Here is a 24,771-nt window from a genome sequence, read left to right on the forward strand (position 1 = left end):
GTAACATAAAAACATGATTGTTCCGGAGTTCATGGCATTTTATTCACGATCTTGGGAACATTTTTTTCCGTGCACTAAATACAAACAGTTCATCCAACATGCCAGAACCACAGAAGCTCTGGATCGCTGACGAGTATAGGGAAATGAACTGTCTTTTGGCATGAGAGCGACACGCCTGCGAGTATGCAACCTGTCTGCTTTCCAAAGGAAAAAAATGGATTAACCAATTCGCGCACAAGACCGACCAAGAGCTTCTGTGCTTGGCTAACCGAGACATCATTCGGTGCCAGCCAGTTGCTTTAAGCGTTCCCGCATGTTGTGTGAACTGTTTGAATTTAGTGCTAACTGACGCCAATTTGGAGTTAGTTTTAATAATCGTCTAACTAGCAGTAAGTTGGTGTCAGTTACTGATGAGTGGAAAACGAAACATTTAAATCCAACTTTTCAGAGTGTCTTGTGTCGCTTTGCGCAGAACGGTTATACCATTTTTTTCCTTTGGGAAAAAGACAGGTTGTATAAATCAGAACTTCTGTACTTCCGCGACCTCAATCTGGACCAGCTGTTTGCTTTGTGGAAAAATTGTGCTATGATTTAAAATAAATGATCTATCTGGTGGTGAATAAGCGTCAAATTCTGATGCGACGCAGCTTAAACGGTATTCACTGCTTATTATGATATTATATAATAAGTTTTGAAATATTTGTTGGCAGTTCTATAGAAAAATTTGTTTACTGATTAACTTCGAATTTTTTTGTTTTGTTGAATTTTTGTAATGTTGTTTCTGGTTTGCGACTCTAAATTTATCTTTATGCACTCTACTTTCGAATGCAGTAAGAATTTATTTTCATCCGTTTAGCAAATACTGAATATATAATAGCTCACCGCTCCGCAGGAAACTCAAGAGGAAAAAGAAACAACCAGCCGGTCCCATTTTCCGGTAAAACTCCCCACCATCGCAATCGGGGACAATCATCCCGGAAAGCCGCAATCCAGCGAAGAAAAGGTCAGCATTCATCGAAATCCCCTCTTCGGTTTCCGGCCTTCGAAGCGTCGCGACAAAGCGAACAAACTTGCTGCCAAAAGATAAGATAAATGACTTTAATAGTCATCTTTTAAATGAGCGTTTTTCCCTGTCGCTTCACTTCCCGAGAGGGAAGGACGTTGGCATGCGGATTTTCTTTTTATTACGATCTACCGCAGTACACGGGATGAAAGCACACGCCCAGCATACCGGAGCTCATCCCAGAATGCGTTTTTTCTAGCTCACCCCCGTCGACACGGAAAGCGAAGAAATCTTGCATCTTCTGTGCCAGGATGGGGATGATGAGAGCAAAGAAATTGTAAAGCGCTAGCAACCGGAGTCGACGACTACTACAACATGGTGGTGGCACGTTCCTTTTCCGTACCGGTTCGGTGAAGATAGTAGCTAGCACCTAGTCAAGATCCAATGAATAATAAGAATGAGTGAGGGAGAGGTCAGAAAGTCACGCTACTCATCAGCATCTTCGCCGGTGTCGTTACCATTTTAAACGACTGTCAGACCCCAGATGCCTCGTTTAACCTCTCGTGGGAAAAGTGGGTGGTGGTTTTCGTGTACGGTTTGTTCTCACGTTGCTTGGGGAAGAAGGGTGAGTGAGGTGAGGTTTTATTCGCGACACATGAAAGTAGGAACACAGTATACAAAACACACACTCTAGCCACAATGGAAGTGCCTCCTTAATGACACTACAGAAAATAGCTGCCAAGTGAGTGGACTCGTTCTATCTCGAGTGACTGTGAGCGAGTGAATGTTGGTGTGTGTGTGTGTATGAGAGAGATGGGAAGTATGAGCAAACAAAGTATGCGAGGTTTGGTTCGTCGTCTGGGTGTTTGCTTGGTTCAATCTGCTGGTGTGTAAAAATGAAATCAATTGGCAACTGCGACGGAATGAGACTGCGAAAAGGATCCGGAACAAAGGAGTACGTAAACGACCAGTCGAGTGACTATTCTGATGGACGGATGCACAGGGTTCCGTTTTTTCGGATTATAGTAGAGAGCTGCCGGAACAAAGCTTCTGTCATTTTTGGGGATTACACTTTGTAACTTTAAATGGAGTTTGGCAAGTATTCATTAGAGCTCTTTAGTGCAAACTATTATCGCTCACAATGGCAGTATTTCTCGGAATTGTTTTCGAAAATCCATCCGCTTAAAATTAGTCGGAAGCAACAACTTTGATCAGACAGCTTTTATTTTGTTTGTTGGGAGAGGAATATAAGATATGTGCAAGACAAAGAAGTAGCGAAAATTGCAGCACATAAGCTCAAGGATTTTTATTCTTTTAATTCAGTAAATTATCATTTTTTTTGCAAATCTGACTGTTAAACGTCCAGAAAGGGAATGCTTTTGACGTGAGGCACGAAAGATGTAGTTTCGTTGATCACAGTTTTGTTGACATTTCCACATGACATTGTACCCCCCCCCCCCCCCCTCTCACGACCATTGATGAACCGTGCTCGGAAAGAGCGACCATGATTGCATCCGGTCGTAACTCAACACCATCTACTTCACACAACTATTTTCACTAGTCCTTTTGGAAACTAAAAAATGCAGGAAAAAAATCAATAGTAACTGAGTGATCCTCAGTATACCTGTTCCCAAACCCTGTCAACCAAAGAAGAAGCATTTGAAATTGTTCAAAAGTGATTCTCCAAAAACGGGATACCGGTAACTTTTCGTCCTGAGACGTATGAAATTAATAGATTTGAAATAAAAATAAAAAGAGCATACCCAGTAAAGTGAGGTATCCAAAATGGCGGGAGAAGGACATCAACAAATGAAACATTTATTTTTTAAATAAAATTTAGTACAAATTTTTGTCAGGGTGATAAAAGAATCGAATTTTTATAGATAAGGTAATATAATACAGGGTGTTTGGTTCATGGTTAAGAACCTTTCGGGTGGGTGATAGACTGTCATATTTGGAGAAAAAAATTGTTCTACACATACCATCAAATCTCAACCGTTACGAAGTTATTGAACTTTTTGTGTAAAAAACTTATTTGTAATAAAATACTTCTAACTTTAAAAGTATACTTTGTATTTTAAATGTTTTAGTTCCATTCGAAAGTTGAGAAAATTTCCTATTGAATGGTGTTCTCATATCTTTTAGTTAATTAGTTTTAATTACCTTTTAGCTGCAACGTAGGTAAAAGTGTTTTTGAGGTTTCTGCTAATTTTCTCGAAATAATGTAGCATGATTATAGCAATATCCATTATCCAAAATTTGGGTTTTAGGACGATTCATAATTTGTTCTTGGACGTCATATTCCTATCTCTTCTCATTTCTTTTTAATTTCATTACTATACTTTTCCTGTAACCGACTTGCAAGTACTTAAAAGACTCTAATCTAAAAAATATGCTTTATATCGTTATTTACAAGATTTCATTGGAAAGCTGAGAAAATGTCCTATCAGTATATGTGCAAATATCTTTTAGTTAAGTGTACTAAATGATTTTTTACTAACGAAACAACTCAAAATTTGTGTTTTTTGGAGTTTTTTAATTATTTTAATTATTAATCAACAAAGTTTATCGTTACTATTGTTCATTTGATGCCCCTTAATGTTCTCTATAACTATTTATTTGACACTTTGTCTATATCTCTTTACATTTTGCTGCTATTTAATAGATAACACAGCATGACCTCGTCACAAATGTAGTGGGTTCGAAATCGTTATTTTTGCATATGAAACGATGTCATAAAAACGATTTTGCGTCGAAACAAAAAGAGATAATTGAATGAAGTCAAAGAAAGAACTGTAGAACTTGCTGAGATGCATTATTTCCATGATAATAATGGTGATGTTTATTATTTACTATTTTAAGATAATTAACGAAAATGCTAATAATAACACTAACATTGAACTAATTCACTTCTAAAAAAAATACTAAATTCACTGAACTGAAAGGTAATACATTTTCATCTGGCTTTCGAATAAAAAAAGTACAATAGGTGACCTACTTTTTCAATTAGAGCTGGTATTAGTGAAAATGAGACAAAAATATCCAAGTTGAATAACCCAAACTAATGAAAATAAGAAAAGGTAAGTGTATCATGTCAAAGAAGGAATTATGCAGCTCTTCAAGACTAACAATCTGGATTATTAAAATGATGAGGTTAATTATTAGGATTTTCAAGAAATGAACGAAAAATCGCCTAAAATTGTTTAATTTTCACTAAATTACTTTGAAAATGCTACTTAAACTCATTAGTTGAAACATGTGAGGGCATCGAAATTTTTTCACCTTCCCAGTGGACCTAAAATATTTGAAATACGAAGTATACTTTTTGAGTTAGAGGTATTTTACGACAAATAAGTTTTTAACACAAAAAGTTCAATAACTTTGTAATGGTTGAGATTTGATGGTATATGTAGAACGATTTTTTTCTCCAAATATGACAGTCAGAGGTTCTTAACCATGAACCAAACACCCTGTATACTATATAAATATAGAGTCGAAATTTCTCAGACGGGACACCCAAATTAGGTGAAATTACAACTTCGAGGGATGTTCCGATTTGTTGGTGACTGTTGGAAAAAATCCAGTTGGAGTTTGCGACAAAAATCGTTTGAAGCTGTCTAGCTCGTTTATTAAAAAAGAAAATAATTGACCGATTTTTAGTGACTAACCAACAATGAAATTGTCGTAATGCACACATTGTTCACGATTTTTTACCGATTCGAAAAGTTACTGTTTAGCGCTAGATTTTGTTCTTTGTGAACAAAACGATAATAAACTTTCTTCCATAAATTGTAGCCTGTATTAATTGCAATCGATTGGTGTATAAATATGTGTATGTCATCGATTTAAATTCAAAGTTATGTACTGAATAAGTGTGTAGCACGCTTACTTAGCGCGCTTCCATTCATTATCATGCGATGCTGCGACAAAAGCTGCAACAGACATGTTGGTCCATGCGGGGTCGCGGCAATGCAAGCTGTTTACGCCTCCAATCGGTTGTTCGAAATCTGTGTGCGGCGACGTTCGGCATGGAGTAGCATAGTTACAAATGGTGCGCAAATTTTTTCTCGGCCGCATTTGTTGGGTACTAAAAATATATTGGGTTTTAGCCCAAAAACAGGTCCAGAACACCTTTTAGGTTGATAGTGTTAAAAACAATCGTTTGTAAAATATACTAACCTTTAGTATATTTTACAAACGATTGTTTTTAACACTATCAGAGTGACTCTATCATAATTTGGGATGCATTTGAACATAGCGGCAAGACTCAGATTTGGATTATATTACACAAAATGAAATCAGAAAAATTTATAGAACCCATTGAGGATGTCCTAATCAATTTTACCAATAGTTTGCGAAGAGAAATTTGAATTGTTCCGCATTACATTCCCCAAAATGAACAAAATCCTTTCACGCATCCCGCGCCGATGTCTAGAAATGGCCTGCTACTCGCCCTGGGCTAATCTCAATAGAGAGAATTTGAAGTGTTTTGTCTCAGCGTGTATTTGCTGCTAATGGACATTTTGATGCAGGACCTCAGCTGAAAACAGCAATTCAAAACCTTGGGAATGAATCGACATCTCGGTCCTAGAATCATTGGTTGATTAAATCCCACGACGTCTAGCACATGTTATTATAGCTCGGGCATGATCTTCTGCGTTTACCTCTGGCTGCTACTCCGTTATTAATCGTGACCAGCACAGAGAATTAATGAATTATAATGTCTGGCTGGTAGTAACAAATCACCATACACCGCCGCCTGCTCTGGCTTAGATTGCCGCAGGAAAGGGAAAAAATGTTAGTCCGACACATATTTTTGCTATAGGCCGTTTACACTATAGCGCGCACTCTACAAGTATCACGGGAGAAGGGAGATTGTAAGAATTCGAAATTGTGCTGGAGTTCGCACGCGATTCAAGATTTTAGGATTATCTAGGCGCCCGGCTACCAGAAGACTTATTAGCTGCCTAAAATACGTCTTACGAATATTTTTACGGCGAATATACCTAATTCAAATATTATCTTCTTAGAAAATATCGAAAAAAGAAAAAGAATTAAAAGTGCAAAACAAACTGGGGCTACAACTAAAGAAACATCGATTGTTTTCGCTTTAAAAATAAGTAAAAAACTTTGAGATCCGTCATACAAAGTACAGTTAATACTTTTGAAAATAAGCATTAACTGTACTTTGTATGACGGATATACACTAAGGTTCCTTTTACACGCATTTCGTGATTAACTAGGTTTCTGCATTTATTCCAAGTATTTTTAAATGCGAAGAACGTTTCTACGTTTACTATTTTTTAATAAGTGAAAAAGACATGTTTTCAGAGCAGGAATAACGAGTAGACGCCAAATACTGATGTTTGACACCATTTTAAAACCCACAATGGGGCGAAATTCTCCAAAACCCAATCAAGTACATTTTGTAATTCTCTCTCACTCACGCGAGAAGAAGTTTATCCGATGTCCAAATTTTCCAAGATAAAATGAGTCGCAAAATTCTCCGTCTCCACAAATAGCATGAGAATAATTTTTTGGATAAAATTTATTTGATTTTTTCCTTCTCACCGGATCAATAAAAGCGTCAAAATATTAATTTAGCTTCAAAGAAAAGAGGCAAAGAAGTACGATAGACTTGCGTTTTCGTGGTTTGGAATAGCGGCAGCAAGCACAAATAAACTCATTCGCTCATGTTATGGTGGTTTTATTTATCCGGAGAAGTTGTGTCAGTGCCAATAACTTTTCGTGTTAAAATTGTCGCAGTAGCAAATTATGTGAACGCATTTACTCATATGAGCGATAAATGCGATGCCTGATTATAATGAACATGATTTAACATGCCGTAAATCGGTTAATTTGTTCTTGCGAATTGTCAATTCGCAACTCTCATAAACGATTCAACAGTCATCATTCTACTCGAACAAGACCATGCGTATTCGCCACGCACATTCAATGTCCTATAGATTAGTTGCATAACCAAGGTGACTGTTGATGAATCACCATTGGCTTTTTTCATGAGCTTCTGAATTCGCGAATGAATTTTAATCTATCACAGCTATCGACTCACGTCCCAACTTTTTCTCCTGCTCTCATGTTACAATTTGCTGTACATTCTCTAAATTTAAAACTATTTATTGAAGGTCATAACAGTGACAAAATTCTTAAACCAAGTACAACATGTTGCTCTCTGTTATACTTTTAAAGTAATTAATTTCAATTAATCAATTATCTCTTCAGCTGGTTGGCATTATTTAGCTGATCCATCTAGCAAAAATAGAAAATATATTCAAAACGAGTAGCTCCACAGCTATTGAACACGGTGATGAGGAAGCCCACGAAATATGAAATTTCATTTTCTATGCGTTTCACCGCTATCGAAAATCCATAGCGTCTACCACTTACTGTAGCGTCCAGAAGCTTTAGCCATGATGTTACTCGTTTGGCAGTAGAGCAAAAAACTGATTCAAAGAGGCACGCGGTACTTCTGTTTAGAACTTTTCGTGTTTGATAGAGCCACTTGGGTGCTTCCTATTGATGGCTCTGTCTGAAATAGCTGCTTCGTTGATGAATATTTACCCTTTTTTCGTGAACTTTTCAATTTTACCTATTTTTAATAGACTACTTTTATTGCATCGATATTAAATTCAACTGGTATATGCAAGATTAAAATCCATCCAATAACAACGACGTTATAAGCGTGCAAACCTTACATAGTTTCGTTTCATGGGAGATATTTTAAATTACTTTCGTTGGTGACTTGCTTAGTTTCTTAGTTCAAAAATCTATTTCACTTTGATTTGAGTCGTAGAACAAATCAAAAGGTTGAAAAAACACAAGGAATGACCCATATATATGAACGAAGATAATGATTTTAAAGAATTAGAATAGTAAACCAACGCAAAGATTCAAGTGTCGCTTTTATCTGTATGTTAAAATAAAAACTTATATTTAAAATGCCATAGAAAAATGATAAAATTTAAATTAAAACTGATAGTTTAAGTCATATAATTTTCATTCTAACTGTTATTTTCCTTCTTTAATGCATGAGCTGTTCTGCAAATGATTGTCCTGATAATTATATTCCTTTGTCAAGGATAATTTTCGATTTGCGGTACTGTAGCATTTTTTTTTGCGAAATTGATGTTATGATCGACTATGTACAAAATTCCAGCATCACAAAAATCACTGTCAGTAATGAACCTGCTCCAATCTAATTTAAATCCTTGATTCGATAAGGCCATTCCCATTTCAACGAACCCCACCCTGACTATTCCCTGAACCGCAAGTCAGTGTAGGAAATTGAAATATCGTACCGGTCCTCATCCCCTCTATTGGCTGACCAGCAACCAATGTCAACAAGTTGGCTAGATTCTAATTCAACAATCTTTCAAATGGTGCGAGAAACGATAAATCCATAATCCACTGGGCGAAGACAACGATAATAGTAATAATACTCATCGGATGGGATTGTTTTGATTTCAGCGACGCTGATTTGAATGGACAATGACAACACAGTGTGAATGGTTGCAAATGGAGGAGTATCAAAACAGCAATTTTCCCGTTATCTTTTCGCTTCTCCTCTGCTCCTCTAGCAAGCTGCCATCCCCGTCTTCAAACCAAGGCAGTGACATCAGGCTACCGGAAACAGAAGAAGGAAGAGAATACTTAAGAAAGATGCTAATATTGATGATGGTGTTGGGCGGGGCTGGTTGCGGCTACTGTCGTGCACCAGGCGCTCGAAGGGATTAACGACGTTCCGCATAGGCGACTGACTTTACTATTATGAAAATGGTTGGCTGGTGGAAATTAGTGTGGGCAGACTACGATCGTTATGTGTTAGTTTATGATGCTGCTAAACGGTGCGCTGACAGTTTCAGTAGATAACAGTTTTATTCACAGTTGTAGCAGCAGTTAGTAGCTCTGTTGGATGAAGTTGATGGAAACGGATGGTCGTTTGTTACTAATTCATGAAAATTATTCTGATAAAATGAATGATTTACCTGTCGGTTTATGTTCTAGGTTTTTTTTTCTACAGCTAAAGGCTCTGTTCTACGTTTTCTTTCGGATGTAAACACCGTTTTGTGTACTCACCTGCAATAGAAAAGTACGAACGGAAAAAAGAGAAACAAAAAAACAGGACAAAGAGAAGAGAAAAACATTTGTTTTATCATTTATTTGAACTTGTTTCATTTGTGGATACAACATAAGCCGAAGAGGCGTGATTCAACAGCGGCTGAAAGGTGCACATCTTGCTGAAACAAAAAAAATCACGAAGCAATAACTTTGACGTCAGGTGGCGAATGCAGTGTTCCACCCTTTAATTAAACAGCGACAGCTTTGCAAAATGCTTTTTGTGTTTGTTTTGGAACCACAATCACACTACAGGTTCCATATCGATGCGAAAGCTAAGCCTCAATTCAATAGGGATTTTTGCGGATTTCGGATCTGACTGAACGAAATAAAAGAAAAACAGCAACACATTTAGCTTCTCGTCTCGTGTGTGTATGTGCGTATGAGAGCGCATTTTTGTGATTGTGTAAGATTCCCCCAAACAGAATGCTCCGTTAACTTAAATTGTTTTAAAGCTGTTTAATATCCTTTCTACATAAAACATGTTTTTTTTTCCAAACAGTCCTCTGACGTAACGCCAGCGCACACGGTGCATTCTGTTTATGGCCTCAAGTGTTCGAAAAGCAACGTAGCAACATCTTCTAAAGCTAAAAACAATGAAAGAAAGCAGATTTTTGCTTAATTATACTTTTATTGAGTTTCGTGCGACACACAAACGTTGCCCCTCCGCAAACAAAGCCACACTCCTGACGAGCCTTACGTAGGTTGTTTTGCTTTACTTTACTTTACTTTTTCCTACTACAAGTAGGTATGCAAGCGGAAGCTGGTTCAGCGCACAGCACACACAGACCTGTTCGAGAACGGAAGGAAAAAATAATTGTAAACAGGTGGGAGGTTGAAACGCGAAGCAGTACGCGGGCGAAGCGATATATGGAAGGAATGGGGGGGGGTGGCAATGGAGAATGATTGTGGTAGGAAACGTTAATAATTACATGTGGTGTTGTTTTCTGTTCCGTGACAGTTTACTTGTGTTCGTATGCTGTCCTTCGCTAGTGTGGTGAATGTGTGTTGTTAGTATAATTGCCAGGTTATTAGCACTATTATGGCGATGGTTTCTACGTTATCGAGACTAATTCTGGTGGCTGCTAAAGGAAAAGCCTAATTTGTTGATTTTTCCTACGGCACTTTGGGGCAATGTAGGCTGGCGCTAGTGATGGATTTGTAGAGAAAATTGTACTTCATATGGATCATATCAAGTGTTTATGATTTTACCACCAAAGTTGACATTTCATTTTACAAATGGAGAAGATCGATTTGAGATCAAGAGCCTTGGTCGAAACTCTTTGTACTACCAAATTATCACAGCAAATTGCTTACCCAAGTAGAAAAAATCTTAATCTCTTATAAATCATTTTTTTCCGTAACTACAAATTCCTTGCCAAATCATAAAAAATATCAAAATATTCTTATCCGCTATGTAAGCATTTTTTTTCAATGCTGCAGTAGCGGGCGTATCACACGGATTAGAATGATCATAAAAGAGTAGCCTGAATATCGAGTGAATCGAGTTTTTATTGTCTAAATTGATGGATAAAAAAACAAGAATTTTACATATTTCAACACCGAATTCAAAATATTTTCAAAGATGTGAAAATCGAACGCATGTGATCGTGAACATACATACCAAACAGGTATGTATGTTCACGAACGAACAACTTGTCCACTTATTTTTTCGCGTTTTCTCCACGTTTCACTTTGAAGATATTTTTGGAATTGAACTATTGACCGATTGCAGCAAATGAAGGATCATTCTCTCAGTATTGAATTATTTTCTACATGAACCTAAATTTGAAGTTTTAAACAGCTATTTAAAATTTTATTAAGCATATTAAAGTCAAAATTTCCCCAGAAAAACTAGTTTTATAAAAAACCTCATGTAAAACTTACAATCATGTGGTAGGTGTTAAGTCAGACCGGACTAAGTGACAAAATATTGATATCAAGAAAAACGAGTTTTAAGTTTCAATCGCAGCATCCTTTACATTATGATTGGAAATTTATTTTGCCATAATTCTTGTTTATTGTTACATAATTCACATCTGGCAAAAGTCGAATGCAGCTGACGATATTCTTTATCCAGAGCTATCATTATCTCATTTTGCGACTTAGTCCGGTCTGACTTAACACTGACCATATATGAAATAAATTTATGAAAATCGGTTTCATTGATTTACACAAGAATTCCCCTCCTGGTATTACAGTGATGGCGCGATTCATAATTTGGCAATTTTGATGCATTTGCACCAAAAAAAACCGATGAGCTTTTCACATATGTATACTAAAAAACCAAAAAATTGCAAAAAATAATAGGTTGTTTCATTTTCAGAAACAAAGAATCGCGAAAACAGCTTTTGTTTTGTCTCCAAGAGCAAACTACCCTCTTAATGTTTTTAAGATTTGGTAAGGAATTTGCAGTTGTGGCGAAATTATTGATCGGCAATGTCAATTAATATTAATACTAATAAGATTGGCATGCGACTTTTTTTAAAGGAATTTTTTTATCAATTTTCAATAAAATATCCGAAAACTGATAGTTGATTGAATTGATGGTAGCCGTAGTTATAAGACAATTCATGTAGAATAGTGAACACCATTCCCAAGCTTGCATGCAATCTTAGAGCACCTTGCAATTTTTTCCGTTCGATCAGTTAGAAGTAGGAGAACTATCACTTTTTTGTACCAGCCAGTGTCGTGTCAGAGTTTACCAAAAGGCATCGACTGGTTTTTATCCCGACCCAAAATTTAATCACTTAAAACCGATTTCTTCACCTTCATTTAGCTTTCAAAACAGGTTTACTGGTGCGTTAGCCCGGGTTCAAAGTTAAACATGGATGAAGAAATCGGCCCTTAACGTAATTCAAATTACGAAGGACCTAACAAGATGGTATTGGGCCGTAATCGAGAATACAAAAGTTAGACCAAACAAGTTTCGCGTTACTTTGTTTGATCTGAAGCAAGCAAACGCGATAAGGCTCTTCCGTTGGAGCACCGTGTATATGTACCTTCATGGGACGTGAAAATTAATGGTGTGGTCATCGAGTCAAGTCCGACAGCCGAAAACATGTTGAATCTCGGAGTTGGCCGTTTCAAGGCCTTTTCGGTTCAATCAGTTAAGTTACTTAAACACGAGTAACTGCATTGGGTTTCATTCACGGGATGAAGACTTAGTCCCTAAGTCTGATCTCTTTTCCAGTGAGTTTCCATTAAGTTTTTTTGAACCACAGATCATGAACAGCCTTAAATGTTAAAAGTTAGGTTATACGGTCACCTACTGTGACAACAAGGCACGGTGCGGTAAGTGCGAAGAGAATCATGAAAAAGTGGTCGCACGGTTGCATCTTTAAGAGTAGCTGTATGCGCTTTTACGCAGTAATGCGAAATTTTTTTAAAACCTTCTATAGGATTTTAAAGCCTTCTATATATCTGAATTCACCTCTTCTCGGCTCCAGGTATTGTAGTTATCGCTTGTCAAGTGAAAATCAAATGGAAAGATTCTACCTGTTCTGCGCTTGGTTTTAGGAAATTTTAACTCTCACAACGCTACATGGGAGTCCTTTTTCGATTATAATATCATCTTTGATATGTAATTCTTGTAATTACATTAGTGACAAATTTAAACAAATACATATGACACGGATTCCTAAACCACATGTGTGTGCAAGTGCACTAGATTTTTCTCTTTGCTCGACTACGCTGCGATTAGATTGCACCTTGAAGACAATCCCAACGATAGCGATCGTTTGCCAACCATTGTTTCAATAAATAACGGTACGAGCCGCCGGAGCTCAATGGATATTTCGTATGACCTCACACGAAACATTGATTGGAAGAAATAGGAAATTGTCATCACAGATACTGTAGCCACGGTACAGGAGCTTCCTCCGAAAAACGAATACATCTTCCTCGCAGAATTGATCATCGATACCGCGGTCCAAGCCCAAACTACGAAACGAATGCTTGGTGTGTTGGGATAAAGAGTGTTCTGATGCTCACGCGGAAAACTGCGAAGCATATAAAGAATTTCGGAAACGTGGTGATAGAACACCGAAAAATTTAGAGCGCTGCACTGTTTCGGACAACAAGTTTAAAAGCTTACTTTTCGTGAAAAAAGCGATTATTGGCGCCGGTTTGTCGATGGTTCAACAAGAGAAACATCGATTAGATCTCTTTATGGAACACTGCTGAAACAATGTATAATCGAAATGTAACAAAAAAGCGAAGAATATTCAACGCGATGGGTTTTTGACTTAGCTGGGAAGGTATCCCTATATAGAAAATTAGATGCGACGTGTCGCCGGTGAACTACGAAATTGACTCTACCTGACCCTGTAAAGAGACGTTGCATTTGTTCAATAGGTTGCTTGTGCAGAAAATTGTTCCACGTGACTGGAGACTTGAGAGTGATAGCTATCCATATATAGGGAAAAGCAGCCTCCGATCACAATTCGTATCGGTCGATTGTCATGCTTTCCCGTATCCGACAATTGATGGAGAATATAATCCTACGACGGTTTTCGCAAAACCAGGTGGTGTAGAATAGAAACAGCGTATCAAAATTTAATACGATTATAAGAAAAATCCACACAGATATAGCGAAATCGTGGACGGTTGCCAAATAAACTGTGACAAACGTTAGTAAAGTGTTCGGGCAACATCTTAAGAGTACAAACAAAGATAGCTGGTCCGGCAAGCGATTTGCACAGGTGGATCGAAAAGCAATTTTTTGTGATAACTGGCACCGTCAATAAAAAAGGTTTATGTCAAGGAATGTTAGCAAAAACACTTCTGTTTTGGCCAGACCTAGCTGCCCGTCGCTACGATTAAGTGTTTTAGCAGTGGTATTCCTCCTAAAACGTACAAGTCGTACCCAAGGACAAAACCCCCTCAAAACTCGGTAGAATTGCGACTAAAAAAAATATTGAGCTATTCTGAAGTGGAGGCTCAAGAAAACTCAGAAAATAGTTTTGAATGAGGAACAATTCAAAGGAAATTGACTGTTGGCTTCAAGGAAAGTGAACACTGCAGCGGTACAAAATTTGATAAACGGTGTTAAACGTAAAGCACAATATATGAATTCGCAGCCTGTAGTTATCATTTTGTAGTTTGTCCATTTCTATAACTACGTAAACAGCGTGCAAGTGCACGCAACCATGTTTGACCAATTTTTAACAGTTCCATCATATATTTCCAACTTTTCAACCATTTTTTTCATGGTTCCCATTTGTTTGTGTTTTGCCTTTTTTGGAGTGATCCAATTCGAAGCTTAGATCAAGATTCTCGGAAGGGCTCCATGCTAGGATCACTCACTACAGTTGCAGAATGCTGCTTAAGACCAACTGCAGCGGGCCGTGATTTTGTTTCAGTTTGAATCTACGGTTCCGGTGTTAGTAGAGAGCAAATCACTCGTAACACTTCCAACTATGGTACTCTGAAACTCGTTGTCTAGTGTATGTTTTTTTAGTTTCATCTAACTGGAGAGATGAACCTTGGTGCTTAGAAGAGGTAAGGTCCGATTTCTTCGCCCTCGCTAACCGTTTAAGTGAGGTTTAAGTGTACTGGTGAACCTGGTTTAAAAGTTGAGCGAGGGTGAAGAAATCGGCCCTAAGGGAACAATATCCTCAGTATCACTAAAATGACTCACTGAAACTTGTCGTGTACTTCCTAGAAATTGGAGCTGAGATTTTTCCCTTTATAGACGCCTGGTACCGAGGGTGCCAGTTTTTCCATTTTCAAGCATTACCATTTCCATATTTTCTATTTCATTCATTTTTAGTCCATTTCGTTTTCTAAATTTATCATTTTGTATATGCCCATTCTTCTTTCTTCATGTTTAATAATTTAACCATTTTTTTCAGTTTCTTCAATTTATTAATTTTTTTCGCCTTATCTCTTTCGTTTTATTTAATTTTTTGTGTTATTCCAGCTTTTTGAATTAGATCAGTCTTTTTATTCATCCATTTGTTTCAATTTCGCTACTCTATATATTCTAAATATAAATTAATTTTATCCTGGTTCATTTGTTTTTCATTTCTGGTATTTTTCCGCTTTGTTCTTTTTGTATATTTTGACATTTTTTCAATTTTTTGGTAATTTCATGTTTTTAAGTTTTTTTTCCATTTTTGGGGATCGTTTTTACTTCCATTTTTCAATTTTTTTTTATTGTTTCAGGTTGACTATTTTTTCATTTCGTTTCTTCTTTTAATTAATATATTTTCTCCATTAAAGGGCGTTGAGCCATTTTCAACGCATTCTTAATTTTACCATAACCTTCGCTTCGTATTTTTTATATAATCTGAAATTTAAATGATTCGTCTGTTTCACATGTATAAGACTGAATCTTTGAAACGTTATAAATCACGATAATATTGCGACGCGAAATAAAACGAGCATTAATAAAAAAAAACAGTGGTCAACGTCAGCCTAAACGAGTCAACAATAACAGTCTTCTAGATGTAGACGGGATAAACAATGTCCTTCTCGTCCTGGGACTAGAAGTCACGCACTTTGCGTGCTGGTGTGTGCAGAATGAGGGGCAATGTATTCTCAACGATGTCATTTATGCTAAACATCTAATGAAAAGCTGCTTCGACGTTAGCAGAAGACATTGCTCATTGGAAACTTTTCGCTGGTGAAAACTAGCGTTTGTCACGCATTTGCGAGTGATCATGTGTTCAATTCGTGATAACTAATAAAGTTCGTGATACAAGAGAAACATTCGAGTGTAGCACTACGGATTTTTTTTTGCGTGAACTGGTTATATGGAAACAAGAATGATTTCATGTTTACGAGGTTTATTATTCGTGATGAATTTACCCATGATTTTCGTTAACCAAACGGTTCACTTCACGAATTCGTGATATTATTCACAAGAATTTATGGACAATTTTTTTCCGTGTAAGTGAACGCTGATGCCGTTTTTACTTGAGGCGACCCTTAGTCAGGTTCTAATCCCAACTGCCGCCAAATTTATGAACTGACGGCGGTTCAGGTTGCAACCTGACTCAGTTTCGTGATCAATCAAAAACAGCATAAACCACGTCTGTTACGTTTCTGCCATTACCATATCAAATGAAATAATTTGCTAATTTTCGAATGCATGTACGTTATCTGTGGAGAACCTCTATAGACAAAAGTACATAAAGTTAGCGAAATGTTCACAAGGTCCCTCAAACCTCATCGCATTCACAACCTTAACCATCTCCACACCACAATCGACTTCTAACTGAAAGCCCGCCGTAAACTCAAAACGATAATACAATCTCTACATACCCCATGAAAATGCTGCAATTTGCGTGTAAGCAACACAAAAGAACCCATCCTCTCCAACCCTCAAGCGACAAGCCATTAGGTGGCTACCCGCTACGAATCCTGCAATAACGCTCTGACACATTGCCCCATGAGGTGCACGAAACAAAATAACAACAACAACAAGCAAGCGCCTATTTACTATCCTTACCCTTCCATACCACCCCAGACACAAAGAAGCATCTGTGGGCTCGCCCGTGTCCAAAGCCAAACCAAACCAGTGCCAGTGCTCCCGCCAGCCAGTACCCGCAGAAGCACAAAGAAAAAAAAGCCCATCATGTCGGAAAAGCGTGACACACCCACACAAGCATAGCAAATGCCTACTTTGATCGAACTTTGGCATGGCTTTTGGCTGGTTGGCTGCAAGCTTCCACTTTTTTTTTGGCGGCCAATGATTGATTTTATGCAAATTGGCCTTGTGGTACGTGTCCATTTGGGTGTATGTATGTGTATGTGTGTGTGTGTGTGAGTGTGGAAAGCCCTTTCAGCGTTAGCGCGGTCTAATGAAAGCTGGCATGTGGTTTTTTTAGGTGGCACAGTGTGAGTGAAAGCTTTCGGGTAGTTATCAAAAGAAAAAAAGGCTGCGTGATTGGCAAATAGTGTGTGAGAAAGAGATAGAAGGACAAGGAAAGGCATTGAGCGAAAACATGTTATTCATAGTTACTTCGCTTGCTGTTGCTTCTGATCGAAGGTGGCGGCGCCCTGCTGCTGTTGCTGTTGTTGTTTGGCGGCGAGATCCTGTTCGCTGTTGTCCTTGCGTCGCCGAGGACGTCGCATTAAAGGATCGGCGTCGTTGTTATCGATACCCCGGTTAGCGGCACCCCGGTTGCGAGGAGGACCCGCCGGTTTGGGTTTTTTCGGTTCCGATTCTTTACCGAATGGGGTGGTGGCCTTTTTGGCCTTCTGCTGGTCCGGTTTAAGCTGCGTACGGTGGAAAAAGGACGCTGAGGAGGAACGCTTTCTGTGCTTGCAGTACCGCAGAAATAGACAGTGGCAGGAGGTGGATAGGTTGGAAACTTCCACGGTCATCGGCGTTGCCGCTTCCGAGTAGATAGTTCCGCCGTATTTATGGTCGTTCGTGTTGTTGTTGTTGTTATTTAGCCGGTTGTAATACTCGTGCTCGTCGAAAAACGTTTGCAGGTAGTAATCGTAATTAAAGTTCGCTTGTGGATTTACATACAGATGGTTGCTTTGATTATTGTTTTCAATGTCGAGCGAATAGTGATTGTTGAGGTCGTTGCGTTGCGCTTGCTGCTGGACACTGTTGAGGTGCAATGCGGTGAGCATCGGTGGTGGTTGAGTCGGTGATTGCAGCATCGTTACAGGTGGGGATTGTGGGTGGATTGCAGTTGGGGTAAGATTTGAGATCATCACCAGAGGCAGTGTAGGGTTTCGGGCAGATGCCACAGGAGGTTGCGCTACCGATTGATGCTGTGCTCGATTCTGCGGATGGTTCTGGTTTTGATTGTTTCGGGCGGTTCCTTCTTCCTGATTGTTGCAGCATTCCAGCGAATCAGCTCCTGTACTGGCCGCACCCATTTTTGATCACTACTCTACTAGTTTTCCTTTGCTCAATAAAATCACAAAATATAGTACAAATCCGACAGTGCTTCAACAGTAATTACAATAGAGAAACAAACCAACAGTACAAAGAAAAATACGCACATTCAGCACAACAATGTACAAGACACACAAACACTTTTACACGACAATCAGAAGACCGAGATTCGAACGTAAGCAGCACAAAAAATCATCTCTCTTACACCGTTGACAGCTACTACTCTTCACCGCCGTCTTCGATGGTTGTTGATTGCTGGCACTACACCGAATTAGCAAACCATTTGGACCGTGTCCAATCGCAATTTGAGTAGCATTCCCATCAGCAATTTATGCATCAGCTCCACAAGTAGCCCGTTCGGGCCAACCTTCTTTTTATGCCCAAACTTCCCAGCTACTTCCGGTCGCATTGAGTTCTTTACCAAGCGTCTAATGAGAGCAACCAGGTGTAGCCTGAAGCCACTATACTATATAGCACTACCAAATGCTGTCGCCGAAACGACGACAAAGACGATAAAAAAAACCCAAGAAAAAATCGCTGGTCACAATCGTCGAACCACGGGTGCAGGCCAGTTGTGACTGGTGCAGGTGAATATCGTTAACTATTTCCAGCCTGAATCGCAAGGTCCGTTACCTCTTTGAATTCTTAGGGCACTCTACAAACGACGACGACGAATCGCACACACCACCATTCGAAAAAGTCAGCGAATTCTAGCGTGGCAGCTTTGGTACGTCCATGGCAGAATGTTACACAATCAGCTTGCTCTCTTCACTCACGGAGGCTAGTACGGTTGGATAGTATTAATTTTCTTCCTCCTTACGGTCGGTCCTTGACGGTGGCAGTAGCAGATTTCGTCAAACTCTCTCGCCATTCTGTGTGTGTTAGGAAAAAAAATCCTTAGCGCTTTTTATTCCGACTAACACCTTTATCAGTGTGCGAACTGGAAGAACTAGAATTCGTGATTTCTCTCTTCTTTTCGGAATATGCTCGAAGTCTGCTCACCACCGTTCGAACGCCGAATGACAACAGTAGCAGCAGCATTCGGTACTGTGACGGTTGGGCTCCACTCTGCTGGTCCAAGCACAGACAAACACATGGATAATTCAAAGAGGAAATCGTGGTTCTGGTGTAGCACAACAGTAGTAGAATAAAAACCTCCCACACTAACACATAGTTGTGCTTAGAGAGGAGCCTCTTGCTGAAAATGTATCCGTGCTTTGGAAGGGGGGTGCCCACTTCAAAAGACCGACAGCAGGTCCTCGCGGGCTTGGGCGAAAAAAACGGATTTAATCAAGCAGCGAAATCTCGATGCGTGTCTAATCCCACTGTGAATGTATGTTAGTTTGAAAATGGTCGATTAAATGGGGGTTCATACAAGCACACACACACATAAATACAGGCTGCGAAACCATTTTCCCACGCCGCTGGCTGGTCAAGTTGATAAATTTGTGTTAGCCTATAATTGCAGTACACAAAGGGCTCCAAGCTGTCGGTTGCACACCGACGATCGGCGGTCAGGTCGACATGTTGCCATGTTATCAGTGTTTCCCGCCACCGCTGCCGCCGGTCGGGTAGTGGTGGTTAATCGCAGGATGTCATACAGCGGGCACGTGTCGGCTAGAGGCAATGCGGAAGGAAAAATGAACAAACCAAACAACATGCGGGCATAGCGCAGTAGGCTCTGCTTGTACGGACTCGTGTGTTTGGTGGGGGTTTGCCTTGTCTAGAAAAGATGTGGTGCCGGTGGTGTGTAACTAATGATTGAAGGTCGTAATAAAAGTGTACCTTGTCAAAATTGTGCAGTTTGAAGAAAAAATATACCGTTTGTTGAGAGTTGTAAAAAGTGAGGCGCTAAATAATGGTTTGGTGTGGATTCATTTCTATGGAAAAAATGGTTCATAAAATTTGATTTGATGATCCATATAACTTTCGGCGCTAAAAATAGGATTCTGTCCAAATGAGCGCTATCTACGTGGGTTATGAAGTAGATGTCAAAATGTGAAAAAAATAACTTGGTGGAAGAAAACAATCAAAAATGTGTTACAATAATTTGTGATTGTCAAAATGGTCAAAATTCATTTTCAGGAATATTTTCCATGACAACGCCATTTATGTGCAGTTTTGGAGTAATAGTATATTCAAAGCATATGTGCAAATATTTTACACCCAGGGGTTTTTTTACGCGAGTTATACGTACCGTTTGAAAAAATCCGTTAAAAATCAGCGTTAATTGGAAAATCCACATTAAAAAACGCAGTTATTGGAAAATCTGCGTAAAAAAAACCCTCAGCAAAAGACTATTTTTGGAAGTATATCTTTGTGCGGATTTCGCAAAAGTATTCCAATCCTTTTGAATGTAAAAGACTTTCTTTAAAAAAAATCATTCCTTTTAAATGCACAGAACTTAGAAGAATTTTAGCAGCTTTTTTTGGCGAATTTAACAATTAACACGATTTTTGCGTAAAAGTCTTTTTGAATGCAAAAGACGATGTAGATGCCAGAAATAGATTTTCGTCGCCATTTTGAAATTCAAGATGGCTACTTCTGGTTTAGCGCAATTCGCTATAACCCATGCGATGACTATATTTGGAATGGTCACGACGAGTAAGTGCCAAAAATTTATGTTTGACGCCATTTTAAAATCCAAGATGGCGAATTCCGGTTTAACGAAATTCTCAAAAACCCAATCAGTGTGGGTATTTTTGGAATGGTCTTGACGAGTAGGTACCAGAAATTGATTTTTACTGCCATTTTGATGTCCAAAATGGCGACTTCCGGTTTTGCGAAATTTGCTATAACTCAATCAATATGGGTATTTTGGAAATAGTCTTGACGAGTAGGTGTCAGAAATTGATTCTTGACGCTATTTTAAATCCAAGATGGCGTCTTCAGATTTTGTGAATTTTGTTATAATCCATGCAATATGGGAATTTTCGGAATGACGAGTAAGTTCCAGAAATTTATGTTTGAAATCCAAGTCCGGTTTAACGACATTCTCTAAAACCCAGTTAATATGGGTATTTTAGGAATGGCCTTGACGAGTAGGTGCCAGAAATTGATTAATGACGCAATTTTGAAATCCAAGATCCAAGTTTAACGAAATTCTCTATAACCTTATCAATGAATATTTTTGGAATGTTCTTTAAGAGTAAGTGACAAAGGTCCGAATATACCAATATTAATAGAGTTGTAGAGAATTTCTTTAAGCTTGAAGTCGCCATCTTGGATTTAAAAATTGCGCCAAAAATTAATTTCTGGCTTTTACTCGTCAAAACCATTCCGAAAAAAAACCCATATTGTTGAGGTGCGGGCCGTAAGGAGTCTTCCAAACCCGTCTCTAACATATTTCCGAAAATCTTGTGTCTTTTGTATTCAAAAAAATGTTTTTGAGAAATCCGCACAAAAAAAACTTCCAAAAATATTCAAAGTCGTTTGCTGAGGGTCTTCCTTACGCGGATTTTCGAATTAACACGGTTTTTACGCGGATTTTCGAATTATCGCATTTTTTACGCGGATTTTCCAATTACGGAGGTTTTTTTATGCGGAATCCGCTTAAAAACCCTCGTAAAAACCGTACAAAAACCCGTAAAAACCTGAGTGTATTTACTAGAGCACTTCTATTAAAGGAAAAAACTGATTTAGACCAATTTTAACTTATCTAGATCAAAAACAAAGTTGTCAATATATAGTACGATTTTTTTGCCGAAACATCACAGCCCTCGTTAAATCGTGCTTTCTGATACACTGTGCAACGTTCGCACGGCATGACAACAAAATACGGAGAATTTTTCATAGAGCAATTTCTTTTTTGCCTAACTGTCGTTCATTGCCATCCATGCCAATAACGCAATAATGTGCTAGTTCGCTGGTCGAAGAGTGTGTCACAGATCTAGGCGCAAGTAACGACAGCTGCTACAAAATCTATGTTTTCGTTATTTCTAGTTGTCGTACATTTAATCAGTTACAAAAAATTGTGTTGGCAAGGTGGAAAGGAAGAATCTTTGCCGCTCGCACTCGCACCGATATAGGTATTTTCTGAACGGGTTTTTCGAGTAAATGCCACAGGTCTACGTTTTACATCATGTTGAAGCCCAAGTGGTATAGCGGAGTTCTCTAGAACCCAAATAATCAGTACCGTTTTTGCGCAATCTGCAAAACCAGGGGCCCAACAGTGAGGATGGACATAAACTCATGGTTAAACCTGTTTTCGAAAAATGGACTCCTTAAAGCTCGAGTAAAATTGTCAGAAATTTAAATTGAGAGTAGCTTATACCGTAAAATTATATTGCTAAAGTTTAATCTATATCCAAATATCCGTTCCAATCCTGATCCCATGTATTTAACACGTTCAAAGAGCATCAGATTACAAAGCGAAATGACGAAATTCGTGTGAGAAAACTGTACAGGAAGTAGCTTAGGTAGACTGCCTGTGGTTGCACTTCCTGATTGACCGAGTCAGTGAAAATGCACAATGGGCCAAAGAAAAAAAAGTTCATGGAAGGAGAAAATCATTTTCAATGAATGTTTCACTAACTCCACCTTTGCATAAGATAGTCAACATCGACGTCGACCACGTCCGATACCGTTCAACCGGAGAGAAAAAGTGTTACCTAGATTACCTCTGCCCTCTTGGTAGACAATACGATCTTAGCAATGTGCACAAAAGTCGTAGGCGATCCTTTTCCGAATTTTTTTAATCGAGCAACTTAAACTCCAAACAGACAACCTGAACTGTACAGGAAGTAGAATAGAAAGCTGTCAAAACTGTCCAAAAATCTTTATCGGGCAAGCGATCTGCGGATGTGGCACAACTGACAACGGGAAAATTTGCAAGGACAAATCTCTAAAGCAATTTCTGCCTTTATTGCAGTTAGGATTCGGTATCCTTCACTCGGACCTTAGTAGACAGACACTGAACTAATAATGGTTGTATTACTAAAACCAACCTTCCAAACATTTCCAACCGGGAGTCACCAACTTGGTTTTCAAAATGGTGTCATGCTTGGAAATTTATCATCTACTCCACTACCACTAAATAATCTTGCATTCAAAAGAAAAAATTCTGAGTCTTTTGTATTCAACTAGACTTAAAATAAATGCAGAAATCGTGTTATTTGCAAAATTTACGCAAAAATTCTTGTCAAAAATTGTGCAAGAATTTTGCATTCAAAAGGACTTTTGTACTAAATCCGTACAATAAAATCTGGTTAATTTCGAATACCGTCCTAATCCCACTTTCGTACCAAAAAACCGTGCAGTAAACCATATTAAAAATATCCTTAGTGTACAGGATAATTGCAGGCCTAATGCCAGTGACTTTCTGACTGGGACTCGAACCCATGAACTAAGGCACTACACCATCGCCTTACCCTCTGAACCACCAGATCAGGGAATCGCAGATTCATAATCCAGCATTCGAAATTTCAGCAACAAAATCTATCAATCTGTAGTTTAGAATTTGAATCCCAAATTCAGAATCCCGTAATTTTAGATTTTCGCATTTCAAAATTGGCATTTCAGAATGAGCCATGATTTCAAAGTCAAGTTTTCCAATGGTAGTCTAAATGTCTTAAGCATGAAATATCTGAAAATCTTAGTATATGGATTTCGAACTTTTTCAAAAAGAAATTTCTGAGCCAGAAATTGTGACCTGCTAGAGTCAAACGAAAAACACCATTTTTCATCGTTTTCCTGCTACTTTTCGAAAAAAATAGATCTTTTTCTCAGCACGCTTAAGTTTATTTTTTTGCCGAACACTGTAATCATTTCCGGAAACCAAAACGCAAATTCACTCATAATTGTGTTCACACGGGTCCTGTTTTGGTTTGTTGTGCGCACAACCAACAAACTAGTGTGCCCATGTGACTGCAATACGCTAAAATATTTTACGCCAGTAGGCGGCGGCGGGTGTCAATAAAATTTCCGAAGCGCTTCGTTTATGACCACATGAGCGTGACCAAACTAATAACGAGCAATATTTTCTTTCGAGCGGTAACATTTTCCGGCTCACCGCATGATGAGAACACAACTAAGAGACGAGGAACTTCTGAACTGCCGGGATTTACCGAAAATGGTCACACTTTATACGAACTGGATAACACAGACCCTTTCAGAAAACGTTAATATAGTGATGCAAGCGGATATTATACGTTTAGGCACTCTTAAACATAGTCGTTCTGATGACGTCCATGGCACACTCGGATGTGATGAAAATTGTTATTGCAAGATTCTGATTAAGGCGAAATGAGGGGCATGAAATGAATAACAGTAAACTGAATTCTTGGCACTAGATCTCTAACATAGGTCATTTACTTCATCGCTTTGTCAGACGTGAGAATGTTTATCTCTAGCTGGTAGAATGGGTAAATTTGCACATTAGGTAAGAGATACCATCAACAAATTCAATTTCCTCACGCCGAACATAATTTTCATCAAAGAAGATGACTTCAAAACTCTTCCGTTCGAAATTCCTCATTGGTTTTCATGTCGTAATCGAAAGCGAAAATTAAAATAAAATTAAGTAAAATATTAAAACAGGTTCGACATTGATACCGCAAATCAAACCTGAAAGCTTACCGCCCCACCCACTCCTAACCGCAACCCATTTGTGCCTCCCGTTTTGGCAGCTACTGCACCACCAGATCACGATAGAAGAATTCAACACAGAAAGCGAGAGTGTGTGAGATAAAGGGAGAGAGAGAACTCCTCGTTTCCGAAAGCGAAATCTCATCACTGCAGCTGCATCCAACGCCTACTGCTCTGAACTGTAGGC

The 24,771-nt window shown here is 38.6% G+C and overlaps 2 protein-coding genes across 6 annotated transcripts in view; both read right to left on the reverse strand.

Moving 5' to 3' along the window:
- Positions 1-24,771, reverse strand: part of LOC131692995 (potassium voltage-gated channel protein Shaker) — a 234,920-nt gene that overhangs the window by 128,636 nt on the left and 81,513 nt on the right. The window lies entirely within an intron of this gene.
- On the reverse strand, positions 9,303-19,892 carry LOC131693049 (PHD finger-containing protein DDB_G0268158-like). Its single transcript, XM_058980532.1, has 2 exons — positions 17,106-19,892; positions 9,303-9,926 (listed from the first exon to the last, which is right to left on the reverse strand). The coding sequence occupies exons 1-2, from the start codon at positions 17,978-17,980 to the stop codon at positions 9,905-9,907; spliced, it is 897 nt and encodes a 298-aa protein (XP_058836515.1). The 5' UTR covers positions 17,981-19,892; the 3' UTR covers positions 9,303-9,904.

Source organism: Topomyia yanbarensis, chromosome 1 (assembly GCF_030247195.1).
Source record: "Topomyia yanbarensis strain Yona2022 chromosome 1, ASM3024719v1, whole genome shotgun sequence".
In the NCBI taxonomy this organism is placed as follows: Eukaryota; Metazoa; Arthropoda; class Insecta; order Diptera; family Culicidae; genus Topomyia; species Topomyia yanbarensis.

What these genes read in the sequence shown, in the direction of transcription:
- LOC131693049 (XM_058980532.1), bottom strand. Translation starts at nt 17,980, where the DNA reads ATGGGTGCGGCCAGTACAGGAGCTGATTCGCTGGAATGCTGCAACAAT. An exon ending in CAGAAGCAACAGCAAGCGAA is followed by an intron (nt 9,927 to 17,105) that starts GTAACTATGAAT and finishes GTTCTCGAACAG; the next exon opens with GTCTGTGTGTGCTGTGCGCT.